The sequence below is a fragment of the Phaethon aethereus genome, assembly GCF_964289735.1.
Source record: "Phaethon aethereus genome assembly, chromosome: 1".
Classification (NCBI taxonomy): Eukaryota; Metazoa; Chordata; class Aves; order Phaethontiformes; family Phaethontidae; genus Phaethon; species Phaethon aethereus.
Genome location: NC_138575.1, coordinates 139,467,913 through 139,483,814, shown reverse-complemented (window position 1 = coordinate 139,483,814; position 15,902 = coordinate 139,467,913). Strand labels below are relative to the sequence as shown.

Here is a 15,902-nt window from a genome sequence, read left to right as displayed (position 1 = left end):
CAACAGGAGTAACTATTTATAAATATTAGCTAGAGATTATTTTTTTTCCTGTATTTGGTCATCCACTGTAACTGATCTGGCCTTGGAAAATCACTGAGGTAGTTTTCGATTTGATTTCTTTGTATCCAACCACATGTTTCAACTTGCAGGCTTTTTTAGTTTTGTTTTTGCCAGATTGACTCTCTTGTAAAACTTATTCTTGGTGATAATTAGGGTGAGTAAAGATTAAGATCTGAAGGGGTGGTGTGAGGTGGGCTGGAAGAAGAATAATCTATTGAAGATTTGTGGTGATACTGCTGTGAAGTGATTCTGTTTTCAATCTTGCTCAGAAAATAGCTTTTACTTTGCTGTGAAGTGACTGAACCCGCCTTTCAAGTGTAATGATGTTAAATTGCGTGCATATCTTGGCACATTCAGTTTCTGCAAAATAAGCCTAAAAGCCTGCAAGAACATTATCCACTAAACAAAATTACCTGTGCTCTGGGAATCCCAGAAATTGGAGTTGTCTGGTCACTTTTAAACTTCAAGCTCTAAGTGGTTTTAAGTGGTTTAAGGCTGCCATACATCTGCTCAGAATAAGGCCTGTACATGTTCCCAGGGTATCCAAATCAAGGGAAACAGCCTTATTGCAGTTAATAGGTTAAGTAGGGTTTTATTTTTTTTGTCAGCATAAATCTACTGAAGACTTGAGTGTGTTTACACAGTGGCTGGACTGGAGTGGGTTCTTCACCTGGACCAGTGGCTCAGACCAGCAGCTCCGGGAGCTGTTGCCTGAGGAGCTGAGCCGCAGGGGATGGCCACTTGTCCGAGTCCACCGCTGTTTCTGTGGGCATGGTCTGAGGTGGGTGAATCTTTAGCAGAGGTATTGCTGGTTGATATCCTTGTGTTCATGGCATTTCCTTTTCATGAACTGTCAGTCATAGTCCGTGTCTGCATTTCTGGAAGGGTCTCACGTTGTTGAGAGGAGTGAAGAAATGAAGCCCTCTGTTTTCCAGATTAGGGCATGCCCCTCTGTTTCTGGGTATGTGATGGAGGAAGGAAGGCTTGGGCGGGGGTGGAGACAGGGACAAGTCTGTGTATCCTGTAGGTACAGTACTGTATGCAGAGAGCAAAGAGACCCATCTTCTCCAGACACAGCTTCTAGTCCCTTTGCAGTAAGGAGAGGATCACTGTCTCCGGATGACCCAGATACTCACCCATAAGAGATAGGATGCAGGGAAAGAAAGGTCATTCTCACCCATTCTTGCTTCTGTGGCCATCGTCTGGATCTTAGTCTTGCTTAACCACCATGTCCTTATCAGCACTGTCTTGTAGCAGGGAGGATTGAAGTTGGGGTGTAGCTCTGTTTCTGGCAGGAGATGAAGCAGGATGTAGAGCCAGCCTCACCGGAGGAGCCTGCTTCTTTCACTTGGCTCACCGCAGCCCCCACTCCCCATGCAGGGATGGAGGGCAGTGGCCTGGCCTTTATCTGGGTGAGGTGCAGATCTGCAACCCCACAGGCGGGTAGGAGCTCTCGGTGACAGCAGTGTCAACGTTATACCTGGCCATGCAGATCCCCTCTACTTCAATGAAGAGTCTCTACACAAAACATTAGAGAGAGTGGGCCCGAATTAATACAGGCGTAGGAGGAGAGGAGCTCATGGTCCAAGAAGCGGCAGGAAAATATCTGCCCTTTGCCAATGGAAAAACTGGAGATGGATGTGTAAGTGTTTCAAATTATACTGCTTTTTGTTATAATGCTGTTACAGCTGCAGTCATCAGTTGGAGATTAAGAAGGGGATATAACTTGGAATCGAACAATTGCCTTCTCCATCTGAAACTTGAGCTGCCCCTGGGAGGTAAGGAGGGAGAGGTTACCTCAGAAGATGTTTGTGCAACTATAACCACCTTACGCCTTGGGCTTCCAACACATTAAGGCAGCTGAGATTTCATGCCCAAATTATGAGTTCTGTGATGTGCCAAAACTCTAATGTCTGTTTTAATCTGAAAGTAGGTATTAATGACACTAAAAATTCTTTTTAAAAACAGTGCCATATATCTCAGAGTGATTTACAGTTGCATAGCAATCTCCAAATGTCACATTCAGTGGAAGCACTTCAAATTTTTACATACACTTGTATGTGTAGTCCAGATGGGTTCCTCCCGAAGAGGAGTTTTTCTCGTCCCCCCCCCCCCCTTTTTTTTTATTTTTTAATGGAGCAGTTTTTCCTTTCAAATCTCTCTTGTCCTTCTGAGACCAAGATTCCTCAAGGGAAAATTTCTGTATAAAAAGCTTATTCAGTTATTTTATTAATGTAGAAAATATTGTAATTTTTTCTACGGTGTGGCACTCATCTTTTACATCAGTTATGGCTAGGATGGAATAAATGGCTTTTGGATGCTGTGTGATGTGGCCAGTACTTGTTTGGAAGATTACTTGAGAATCCTGAGTGTTGTGAGAATAGGCTGAGAAGCAGTGTTTGAATACTTAACAAGTGCAAGATCTTAAGGAGATGAGCAAAAAGACTTCATGTGGGCCTGTTGAGTTGATTCTACTTCTTATTTTCTGGCTAGAAGGGACTATATCATTGGTAATGGAGACCTGCAGTATTGTTCTAAGTATTTATTTCATTAAATACTATTCCTGCAGTGCATCTGCTTTAGCCATTCCTTTTTGTGAACAATTTTACCACATATTGTATCGTCAAGGTTGCATTATCCTCTGTGTTTCTATGCCACCACTACCAACATGGTTTCAACAGAGGTTTAGAAAAGTCTTTTGGATAGGGAAGTCTAAACATTGGGCCACGAGTTTGTCATTCTGTATGAATTCCCTTACTGGTCCTGTTGGCTGGTGCTTTATTCAGTATTCCTTCTCTCAGGTCTTGGTGAACCAAAGTCATTTCTGCTGCTGTATTTGGGGGAAAAAATGTGATGTGGCACTTAAAACTTTCAGAAAGTGGGAAAGCCAGAATTTAATTTTTCCTCTGACTTAGAAATAATGGGAGGGTTGAGTTAGAATACTGATACAGAAATTCAAGAAATGGGAAACTGAGTTGTCCCTGGTATAGCATTGTTGGTCTTGTAATGACAGGATGTCCAAAACTCCTTTTTAGTGTGGTGGTGATCTTGATACTACAGCTTCAGACTGGACAAGAGTGGATAGTAATCATTCCTTGAAGAAACCAGAAGCTGTTTGTGGCCAGTTTGCACTGGTTTTAGATTGGGAATAAGATGCTTCATTATTAGGGGTTGGTAGTGCTGCATCCTCTGTGTATTAACACAGCTTCCATGTTTCAGAAGTTGGATGAATAATTCCCACCTTAAGGAAGGACAGGTACTGGGTTTCATTTTTATGCATGGAAATTTATAGTGATGGTATTGTGAATCTAGAGGTGTTGAGAGTAAGATTTTCACAGAGCTCGAGATACTGCTTTTAAGGTTTACAGGCTGGAGAAAGCTCAATTGCCAGCATAGAGTATGTCAGGAGTAAATTGGGGCTGGGTGGACTGGAGCAGAGGGAGCTGAGAGAATCAGATTTCTTCTTGAGAGGAGTATTTTGTTTGGTGATTTTGTCTGTGTACTTCTGAAATGTCCTGTGGGTTCTGATGGAACAGAAGGCAGATCCTTGTCTTCCTGTGTTTTCTTCATTCATATTGAAGGTCAGGTAATACACACATCCACACATGGTGTGGGGTTATATTTTTTTGTAGGCATACTATGGTGATTATTCTTAGCTCATAGATAATGTGGAGGGGCAGATATACTGATATTTTGTAGATTTTGGAAGGTTCAGCTCTGAAGCCTATTTTGAATTCACCCCTGCAGATTGTCCCTAAACTAAATACATTTTGAAGGCACTTTATCTAAAGCATTAAATAATTCTTAACAGCTATTGATAGAGCTCTTAAATCTAGCATAATTAACCAGCTTGATACACTGGATTTAATACACATTCAGTATTTTCCTACATGTTTTAACTTGGTTATTAAGTGACTACAACACCATCTTCTATTGTTGCAGCTTTCTTTCTGACACTATAGTAGATCCACAAAAAGCTTGTCTGGCTGCCAACGTAAAGACACAAGTGGGAAAAGACTGTGTAGGAACTGGCCTGCAAAGAGAGTGTGCTTGCCATGTTCTTGGAGAGGGCAAGGTGGGAATAGCCAACCCCAAATGAGTATGGGGGATGGGGGCTAGAGAGAGGAAAAGATGCAAAGACAGAGGTGGTGATGACGCTCCAGGGGAAATCGCGCTGGTGACTCCATCCGGGGAGATGACTGAGCTGAGCGAAGAGCTGCCAGTGCAGAAGGTGGGGATATGAAAACTTGTAAGGAGCTTCTGTAATTGCTAGGGATTAGGAATTGGGTGGACTGCTGTTAGACCAGACTTGTTCATCGCTTCATGGTTATTCAGTTGTTAACAGCTTTCCTTAATTAAGACACAATTTTCTTCAACTATAATGTGTTTTCAATACATTTTAACCAGAAAAGATAATAGTTTGCTATTTGATAAGTTCGAGGGATTCATAAAGTTGATTAGGAGCCCAATTTTCATGTAGTTTTTTCTGTTCATCCAAATCATTTAAACTTTGAAAAGAATTGAGTACACTAGGGCAGTCCTAGATTTGTTTTAGGAGGACAAGGCTGCTAATGACTTTTTTCTTTGCCTGAAAATTTTATTATTTAATTTCTATACACGGGTTTCAGTGTTGCTTGAGACTACCAACTGTTCCCCATCTCAGCTGTTCATCTTCTGCAGTTTGTGTGTCTCTGCATGTTATGTGCACAGTCCTGGATGTCTGGGTGTTTTGCCTGGGGCTGATCCAGCTGTCACCAGACAAGGGGATGTAGGCAGCGGGGCTCAGCTGTCTGAGGTCAGAGAAGAGTTTTTTTCATATACCAAGCTGATTAGTTTTCATCATTGGTTCTTCCCATTCCAATGAAGTATGTCACAGGGGATTTTCCCAAAAGGATAGATGCTAATATGCAAGGAGAGGTGATTCTGACAGATGGGGTGCATGCTGCTGTTAACAGAGAGGAGGAGAGCCTTGAAACAGAACCTCTGGTATGGCTCAAGTGTTGCTAGTATTAATTTGAATTTGTATATGTCAGCCCTCCTGTGTTTATTTTGGAAAACAGTGCACAGTTGGCAAACTAATAGTAATGTTGCTGTTGATGATTTCTGATATTAAGAGCTTCACCTTTAAATTCACTTTCCTAGGCTCTTGAGCTGTCATGCTAGTTTTTTAAATCTCACATAAGCAGCATTTGATCAATTATGATGTGAAAGCATTTACATTTAATCGTCAGCAGATGCCTAATATAACAACCTTCAAAAAATTTTCATCCTAAATAAAGGTCCATTCAGGCATTTTTTTTGTATTCAGAGAGTAAATGTGAAAGAGAGATGACGTATGGTGTTTTTATAAAGCTCCCTATAGATCATAGAATCATTAAGGTTGGAAAACACCTTTAAGGTCATCAAGTCCAACCATCAATCTGCAGATGTAAAAGGCATTGCCTTAAAATACTTACCATGATGATATTTACCAGTAGTTTTTCACATTTATTGTTTGCCATGAAGAGGCATTTTACACATTTTAAGTTTAATCTGTATAAAAGTGAGACTGTGATGTCTCCACACAGTTAACTTAAAATTTAAAATCCTAATGTTTCTGCCTCAGCTAGGAAGGCCCTCTGTTTGTTGGTTTTTGAGAAGGGTTTATGCAGTCACTGTGCAGCTCACCCAAACAAAGCCTAAATTTACAGTCCCTTTGTGGAAGGACATTTAAGGCTGTGCTGGATAGACAGTGTGAATGCTGGCATAGAGTGAACTTTAGAAAAAGCATTTAAATTGCCACTCTGTAGCCTCAGGACAGTGAAAAGTTGGGGCATCCAAGGCTGAACCTGAGTGAAAGCAACCTCACAAAAAGGGAACAAAGCAGTTCAGACTATGATGCTCTAGAAAGAAGCAGGGAGACAAATTCAGAAGTGGGCTGTGGGTCTGGTTTTCACAGGGCTTCAGTACATTGGGAAGACCAAAAACCGGTGGTTAAAGTGTAAAACCATCAACCTGGACAGAGAATTTGTGGGCATATTTTGAATTTGAAAAGCCTAAAAAGAGACTTTGCATATATGCTTAGATGTGTGCATATATATATATTTACATATACATAAAAAATATTTTTTTGACTCATTTGTATTGGTTATGAATGACAGTGAAGACTTACTTCAAAATATATTGAGGGGGGCTAATTTTGGGAGGATATTTTAATATGGAATTATTGCATGAAAGTTTTCAGGGAGCTTTCTGTGGTTTTCTTCCATCACATATTCTTTCACACATACATATTAGCCCCCTTCCTTTCTTCAAAGAAATGAGGAAGAAATAAAGTGTGAGAGTAACTGTGTTTAGGAAGAGTGTTCAACCTCAAGTTTTGTATGCTTTGCCCTCCTTTTAATATGACTTTTACCCATTGCCTGGTTTTCTGTTATATCCAAGGTATAGACAGGTATGTCGGGAGGCAGGACAACACTGAAAATGGCAAGGGGAAAGGAGGAGGGGATTGTATTGCACTTAACCTAAAGCTTCTTTATGGAATTAATAACAACTCTTTGAGCCTAGATTAGGGTAACTCCTGGAGGTATTGAATTATTGAAAATGACACATCCCTTATATAGTTTTGCTGGACCTTAGTCTTTTGCCAAATGTTAGATACTTCATTCCTGTATTACCCTGGCAGATAGATCTGCCAGTGGTGACTAACGTAACATGAAGTTAATTTGAATTCTACAAATATAGTTGCCTGAGAGAGAAAACACCTAATGTCTTTGTGGAGGGCAATGACTCCTTCAGTACTCTATGGAAAGGAATGTTGTCTATTTGAAGGGAGGGTAAGAAGAAAGAAAGAAAGATTACATTTTGACCAAATAAGTGCTCATTCCAAAAAGTATTGGATTTGTTCCGATAGCAGTTTTATCTTTTCTTTTTCTTTTTAGGAAAAAAAAAAAACATCCTGTTCTAATCATGAGCTCCCAGGTTAGACAGTTGGGTGAGGCCTTCACAATCTGCAGAGAAAAAGACATTGAACTATTTTTAGAATGAAAAATGGTGGCATCGTTAATTTCTTATTATTTGAGGCCCTTGTGGGTAACTGCAGCTTCATGGTGGTTTTCAGCCTCCTATTTTTTCCACCAAGGGTTCAGAACACTAAAAAAATCTGAATAATGTTTTTCATAAATTGAATAAGTGATTTAGTAGTTTATTTACAGTGGCTTCTTGCATAGCCATTTAACTGCATTATCTGTTGGTCTTCTAGTGTATTTTAATCCATTGAGGAAAAAAAAAAAAGTCCTTGGGAGGACTTCTTTTCCCCCAGCACATACAGATTTGTAAAAAAATTTTTGATAAAGTGTTGGTATATCTGGCCTAGTGTTACTTTAAAGGAGGTGAGGTGAAAAAGCTAGGAACTACGAAGTCGTTTGGAATTTAGAAAGGGACAAACAAGGGCACCTGTGGTGTCACGACAAATTCGTGACACTTTCTCTACGTGGACTGAAAAACGATGGATGAGTGGCTTGCTGAGGAGATCCCAAAGCCTAAACTCCTCGTCGTTAACTTGCATGGCCGGTGCGGGGCCGCACTGTTTGTAACTGGCCGCCTTCACGATGTACGAGAGTATTTTTCTTCCATGGGATGAACTGCAGCATCATTTGGTTTACTTGGCTTTGAAACAACCCGAGGGCACCTCGTGAGACGTACCGTTCAGTACGTGCAGTGTCCGAGCGTGCTTCGTGTTTGAGAATGACCATGAATTGTGCATTTGACCTTTAAGGACGCGTAGGTTTCCATTTTATCTCAGTGCTGCAGCCTTTCTGCATTTCCTTGGCATGCAGGCAGGGCAGTCTTGTAGCCATTCACCCTACGCTGGAATCGGGACAAATTCCTGGTTATGGGCAAGGTTTAAAATAACTCTAAATAGTTTGGACCTCTGGCTGCATCTGTGAAACCGTGAACTTGGGCTATTTTAAAAACGAAGTGCTGGAGAGAGGCTTTTGCTTCACTGCTGAAAAATCTTGAGTTGCATTGTGAATGGAAGGAGAATTTTATTCCGCTAGCTGCTGTTCAGTTTAACTATATTGACTGGTTCCCAAATTCTGGGGCTTGCAGGGAGGCTGTACCTTGACACCTGTGGACTGTCAGGTGAAGCAGTAGTCCGCAGCGTTGCGAACAACAATGTTCGGTAGAAACTAAAGTGACTGAAAATCGAGTACATTTTTTTAAAGAATCTTTAACATAAATAAAACTGTTGTAGTGATGAACTCGGAGAATTAGCACTGAGAGTGTGTAACAGTTGTTTTTAGACACAACTCAGTTCTGACTGGGGCCACTGACTCGTCCTTCCTTTTAAATTAGAAATATTGGGAATTCTTGTCTAAGCCCAGGTTTTGTTTCCTGGTGCAGCGGATGCGGATGAAGGGATGCCCGCTGCTGGTGAGACGTGCCGTAGGCAACCCTTGACTAGAACCGATGGCTACCCATTTGACATGGTGCGGGGGATTCTGTGGTCCGAGGGTTGCAGCCACCGGGGGGGGGGCGGGGGAGGGTGGAGAATAAAAAAAATTCTTTTGTTTATGACACTTTAATGACCTGAGGAAGGATTAATTAGCATGAGAAATAATAGTAGTAAAAAGAAGTAGTAAGCGAACAGGAGAGCTGAAGTGGCGTTACATCGGGTGTTGAGGGTAGATGCCGTCACTGGGACGAGCGTCGTTTCAGGGGCCGGGGCGGGGCGCCTGCCGCCGGCAGGGGGCGCCGGCGGAGCGCGGCGCGGGACGCGGGATTGGCGGGCGGGCGCGGGGTGGCAGGCCGGGCGCCGCCCGCGGCCCGGCAGCGGCCTGCTCCCGCCTTCCGTGGAGATCTAAAAACCTCTTTCTGGCAGCCTTGTCCGGGCTTTATTAGCGTAGGTGACACCTGGCGGGGGCAGGGGGGCCTTCTGTGAACTGTAAAGGAGTTTCTCTGCCCCGCCCCGCCCCCCCCCCCCCCGCAATTTTGAAGAATTATTTAGAGTTAACGTGAAAAGTTATCATATGGATCGGTACATTCTGGGCAATCTAAGGACATGAAATAACAGAAGATAGGCTTTAAAAACGGAAGTTGCTGCTGGGAAATCCTGGTTAAAATGCCCCCCTCATCAGTAGGACTCTTCATTCATTTTCACATTGCCAAAGTTTTACCTCAAAAATCCCTGTAGGAACTGTTCAGTACCTTGTTTTGGGGATGGGTCAGAGTGTCTTTTGTGTGGGTATGTCAGCTCTGCTGGTATTAAAAGCTTTGAGCTAAAGGGAAGAGACCACGTCTTTTTCCAGCCAAAATGATTCTGTGATTCTATGACCAGTAACAATGAATGACAACCAGTTTTCTATTTCAGAAATACTGTACGGCCTTTGTTATGTGTAGCAGCCACTACTTGCAGTGAAAGATTTGCAGCCTTACCTTTACACGTGAGCCAGCAGTCAGGCCTTCCTGACAGAGAACAGAGAGCTGGAACAAAGTGATTAACGGACAAATAAATCCTAGCGATTGCTTCCCACCTGGATGTGCAGGTCCCTAGGAACTGCCTGTCCTCCTTTTGCTTTGGGACTCCAAATGTAAAAGCCTGTACGGTAGGGTTGCAGCAGGGCTGCTCTTTGGTAGATGGGAATAAAACAGGAATTCTGCTGGGGGACACACAGATGGGGAATACACACCTCTCTTCTTGTATCTGCTGGCCTTCAATGATACCTACAGGAATTCAGAATGTGTCTGAAAACAGAGGAGATAGCTCATATTCATTGATATTTTTATTGTATGTTGAGGTAGTTCAATTACTTTATTCCATTTCCTGTCTAGTTTTAATTTTTAAGATTTTTTTTCTGGCTTTTGTTGTTGTTTACAGACAAATCTGCTTGTCCAGTTTAATAATTTTTCTCTTTTGGTCAAGGAAGTACATTTTCTCCTCCCTTCCCACCCTCCCATCTCTCCCCCCAGTCAACCTCTTCAGTATTGGTGAAACAATCTAAGCCAGTATCTCTAATCTCTATAGCCTGTGAAATTCAGACTATCTTTGTTAATGACTTCCAAACAGTAATTATAAAAGGACAGACTTATTCTGAAAAACTGGATTGGAAAGGTTGTTTTATTGCTGAAGCATTTGCACACATATGTCATGGAGACCACTATCTTAACAGGTTGCTTATAGTCAACAGAAAATTTTTTTTTCTTCCCTTTGAATCATATCTTCAAAGCTTATCAGCGTTTTCCTTCCAGCAGCTTTTGTAAAAGCACTGGTAGAAAGACACTCGGTGAAATGCTTTTATTAATGCTTCCATTAATGCTAGAGGTTTTCTGGGTTGTAGGTTCAGATGATCTCATTCTGTCACTCGGAATTAATACAGAGGTATTACATTAGGATATAAATGCCTAGCTTCCAGCGTCTTTAGTTGCCTGCAAAATATTAGTTTTGAGTATTTTAATCTTTTCTTTCCAGTCTTTCTACCCATTTGTACTGAGTCTTGGAATCAGTAGTCAGGCACAGTAGTCATGCTGCGCCCCGTTTATTGAAAAATTTGTTTCTTGAAGTACAGGAAATAGTAAATGTAATTAAATGGGGAGAATCCAGTGGAAAGCATTGTTGACTATGCACAGTAAATTACTGTTTAGTCATGTTGTAGACTTCAACGAAAGCAGGTGTCTACATGATTCCACCCTCCAGGTATCCCACCAGTATTTTTAGGCTGTTCAGACTATTGTGTCTTTTTTTTTTTTAAAACAAAACAAAACTCTCAAAAATATACATGTGTCCAGAAATACAAAAAATTAAACAGAACTTGTAAGTTCTTATCCGCTTCCCTTGCCCTATGTCACAACTCAGTCCAGTCTGTTCCTCCCCTTGCTTGGCTGCTCAGGAAGATGAAGGTGGTGGTGGATATTGTAGCACAGAAAATGCCATCTGAAAATGATGTTCATATGGCGAGAAACTATCTTATGAAGATCTTGAGAAATTCCATGAGGTACAGTACTGACTTTACAAGTGTATCCCTTCTGTTCCTTCCTAGTGATTGAATTCCTCTACCATTTGCCAGACACATAGCAAACCATCGCAGAAGTCCTCTTTCCCAACTTCCATTTCCTCACATTCCAAACGTTGCTTGTGTTGTGCTAGTTTTCTAGTTTTGTGTTTCCTTAGTGGTGCATCATAGAAAAGTAATTGTCTCATAATAGATAAACCTTTTTGCTGAATTGATGCCTGGCAGGTCTGTTGAATTTGCCTAGGTAGGTATTTGTGGTTTGCCGAGCTGGTATCAATATCATTAGAAGTGAGCTGTGAGGGGAAAAAACCCTTCGATGTTCTGTGCAGCTGATCGATGGAATGATTTTCCCCCTCCCCCCCCCCCCCAATACCTGAACACAGACTTGGGGCCCTTGGAGTATGCAAGGACCGTCTGGAGCCCAGTGTTGCGTGGCTGAGCAGAATTTTTTACACTTGTTTGCACTGAAAGTATTTGGGCTCCTCCACTGACTCCGAATTTCATATTCTGCCAAGAAAGAACAACATAGTGATGCTCTGCTTAACTGTTTTCTCTTTTGTCGTGCTGGGAAGAGTAGGCTTTTGTTTATGGAAACAATTACTTTGGTTTTTTAGTGACAGTAATGGTGCTACACTTCTTAGTGAAATTACAACTTCCCTGTAGAATTGTTACTTTCCTTTTGTAGTCCTGCATGCAGAGTTTGGAAAGGCAATTCATTGAATTCATCAGATCTTCCTGAATGTACTGCAAAAAGCCATGTGCTCAAATTTGACCTGTGTTGAAGATACTGGGTTTATAATGAGCTTTAGTTTTGTTCTCTAAATCCAGTGGTGTCTGATAACCCGAATTTGTAAAAAGGGGAAATGAGTAAAGAAATGTAGAACTGCCTTTAGAGTTCAAGTTGAAAACAGGGAACACTCACTTTCTCAGCTTAGCAAATTACTTTGTGACTTAGGCAAATTACTTAACCTTGCAGTAATAAACTTCGTAAATATGTAAGTGAAATACATAAGTGCATTAAAAAAGCCCTCAACAGCGAAGGTCCTGTAAGCCTTTGTTTCAGACTGTGGCTTGGAAGGGTGGGATTTGTGTCACCTTACACCTCATCTGAATTTTAAATTACACTTCCCCCAAGATAAGCCAAAGAGAAGGCTGAGATGAATTACCTTCAAGAAGTTCCTGCTTCGTTCCTGGGTGACTGAGAGGGTCTAGACAAATGGCCCATGCTCAGCATCTGCTCACTGGAACAGAAGCAGCTGAATTCCATCCAGAAGGCTTATTTAACATTGGGGAAAAAGAATGCACTTATTTCATGAGTGCCGAGAGGTGTTTGAAACAGCAAGCCCTTGGAAGGAAGTGCAAGCTGTTGTTACTAATTCCTGAACTGAAGGAAAGGGCAGAGGAGCATAGAGCAGTTTTGCAAGGTCTGAAACTCTAAGAATTTATTGTTGTACTTCATAGGAGAGATCTCTTCAGTTATATGAGCATGTACTTTTGGAGGTGGTATCCAAGTAGTTATTTGAGGACTTAGAATTGATGAACTATTTTTGAGGTATATTCTTCAAAAAAACCCCACCAAAAAACAGCAAAACAAAAACTCCCTGCATACCTGGGATGCCAAATATTTCAAGAGCTGAAGCAGAACTTGACTGAAGTTAAAATTATTAGTTATATCACTCTTACTAACTTGTACGAAACAATTGTAATCCTTCCTGTAATTAACTCTGTTCTTCCCACCTCCTCCCATAAGCACATACCTACAGTAAAACCTTGCCCAAAGTCTTACTCTACTGCTGACACGTTGTAAAAGTCTCAGTATTGGCTTTAACTGTTAAAGCTCTGGATATGTGTCAGGTACTTTAAAATTTGTTTGCCTCTCTCATAAAAACCACCCCATCCCAAAATTAAATTAAAAAAACAAAACAACCAAACAAAAAAAAAACCCCACCAAAATGAAAACCAACCAGAAAAAACACCCAAGCACAGACCTTGGAGAGTATTGATGTTTCGCTGCATCTTGAGCATTTTAAAGGAATGATGGTGTCTTTTCAAAATTGGCATGCATGTAGAAAGTGGTCTCATTTGCTGTCATTTAAAGTCGTTATGCCTCTGTCCTATCTGTATAGCATTTGACTACTGCCCTGATAGATTATTTTTTCTCTTTCCCCTGCTTGTCACCTTACTTAACTGTTTGCATTAAACTTGCACTCTGCCTTTCTCGTTTTCAGAAGAAATGACCTAGCCTGCAGGCCTCACTCCTGGCATGCAACCAAATTTACAGAAAGTCAACCTGAGACAGCCACGTCACACCTTTCCTCATCCAATGCCTGCTCTTCCTGGCACTCGCGCTATCATGCAAGGTGAGTCTCTGTTTAAGTTACACGCATTAAGCTCCAACAGCGAGACAATAATAATGTAGGTCATGACATTGAGTGTTTTTTAAAGCCACGAATGCAGAATAATTGTATTATACGTCTTTAGTATTGCCTATCCTTTCAGTGCTTGAAGGGCATGGGAAGTTTGACATATGGATGAGTGGATTTCAGAAACAGTATGTGATATGTGCATGTGACTGAAAGGTAAGAAACTAGCTTTAAAAGCACTCAAAAAGTTATGTTTCTTGCTCTGCATTTCATTTCAGTGTCCACTGGTAAAATCATAAACCTTTGTAAATGAAAAGAAACCATCAAAATTAATATACCTAAAGTAGTAAAGGGAGAAGAAATTGAAAAATACTGTTTCAGTCTATTAAAAAGCCTTTTCCTAAAGGGAGGGTGCAGAATGTTCTCCTGTTGGACTTTAAGGTATTACTGGTTTTATGAGTTAAACTGTCTGTCTGTAATCTGATCTTCCTTACAGCTGTGCTCTTGCTTGTGTATCGAGGTAATAAGACCAGTGATTTTCAGACCCTGTTTAAAGCACCTTAATATTTGTTAGGTCTCTTTCAGCACTAGGGGAGGAAGGCTGGCAGCCATGCAGTTTTAGTTGCGAAATTTTAAACTTCAGATAATGCCTGTTTGTGTCTGGTTACAGGTTCTTGCTTGTTTCCTGCTCATAGGTGACATTCTTCAGCATTTTCACAAGGGTTTTTTGGTTTGTTTTGTTTTCTACTTTTGTCACTTTTCTTCTCAGTTCCCATTGGGCCATAGTTATGCTGAGCATTAAAGAAAATGAGCCTGGTATGCAATCCCAGTTTGGAAAGTAGCCTTGTGTTTTCTATACATACTGCTGTACATTCTCTGTCATTACTTCTTGATGTTAATTTATCATGGTAGTTAAAACAGAAGAATGCTCATACTTTAAGACTTTATTTTATTTTTTCATGTCACTTTTACAATCGTTTTTACATCGTTTGTTTTCTTTAGAACCTTCCTACAGTTTCTAAAATAATATGCTATCTGTCTTTGACTAAAATATGAATGTTAACGTTTAGACAGAAAGGTTTTTTAAATGCATTATGTAATACTTCATTAGCAGAAGTTTTAGCACATTATATTTCTTAAATACTCAATTATAATTGCTGCTGGTTTACACTGATTTAGAGAGTTTGTATTTAAATTTCATGTAGATGGGCTGAATTAAGATTTATGGATTTGAAGACAGCAAAAGTCCTTGTACATAGAAAAAAAATTCAGAAATTTCTAAAAACTTTATAGAGTTCCTGGTTGCAATGGTAACTCAAGAGTATTTATACTTTTAGTCTACTTGAGTCTTCTTATGGAGCTGTAAATCAATATATGCTTCCTGTTCGTCCTGATGGTTGTCCTTGTACCTTGTGAAAGTAAAATATTGCAAGACATATGTCTCAGAGTGTGATTTGATAGGAGCTGTGTGAATCATAATAATTAAAAAGGAAAAAAGAATATATTAATATGGTTCAAGGCCAGTTTGAAATGAGCTTTGGGCAGGAAATTGAGGCTGTAAAGCAAAAGGGGGAGGGGAATAGAGCAATCCGCTCACCCTACATATCAGCAATAGCAGCAACTGCTGGTAGACATCAATATTAATAAAAAGGGCAAATTCTGCTTTCTCAGGTGCTGCTGAAATATTTAGTGGCTTTAGCACGGTCTAATACCGGTGTTTCCAGGGCATTGCCATCCTGAACTTCTTTGCTGCCTGTATTGCCCACTTGAAAGGTGATGTATTTGGGACATCGGTCAGTCCTGGTGTCTCTTGCCCAAGACAGTTTCAGTGGCAGAGCTGACTTAAGACTAGCTGCTGGAGGCCCAGCGCTCCCCAAGTGCCAACCCAAGGATTTGGGTGTTTCGAGGATTCGAGTGGCAGTGGGGGGTTCTTTGGGTTTGCTGGGGTGAACAGCTTCAGAGATTCCCCACTTTCAAAGTACGATTCACAAAACCATGCTATGTGCTCTAGTGTCAAGCACCAAGCTGAACAGGACCCACAGCAATCAGTAGCTGAAAGCAGCAGTATGCAAGGAGATAATAGAAATAGCCCCAGGAGGGTGTATTTCTAGCCCAGGGATCCCATCCTCAGGCTATTTCTGGAACTTCTTTGTCCTTCCTTGAGACAAGCATCTGAGATTGGTATTCACAGCCTAAAATCTCTTCTGAATGTGCCTGTCTGCATTCTTGCTGTGAGTATGTGAAAAATAAATCACTTGTAAAACATGGAGAGCTCAGTCAGGGGAAGAGATGCTTTTGCTCTCTTCTAAGCATGATATACCTGGATTTTGTGTGTTGGGGAGATGGGGCACAACTGGACAAAACAACCCCCTGAAAATTGTCCTTACTACCTAGATAGATGCTAGATTAAGCTATGGGTAATTTGATTTGGTTTGACGGCGGGGGGGGGGGGTGTGAGGGAGTGGTTGGTTTTGGTGGGAGTTTTTTG

The 15,902-nt window shown here is 41.1% G+C and overlaps 1 protein-coding gene across 2 annotated transcripts in view; it reads left to right on the top strand.

Moving 5' to 3' along the window:
• The window catches only part of SHROOM2 (shroom family member 2), a 124,774-nt gene that overhangs the window by 67,055 nt on the left and 41,817 nt on the right, over positions 1 to 15,902 (top strand). For both annotated transcript variants that reach the window (XM_082004627.1, XM_082004626.1), the window contains exon 3: positions 13,280 to 13,411. In XM_082004627.1, the coding sequence (XP_081860753.1) occupies positions 13,280 to 13,411 (132 nt within the window). The remainder of the gene's footprint in view (positions 1 to 13,279; positions 13,412 to 15,902) is intronic.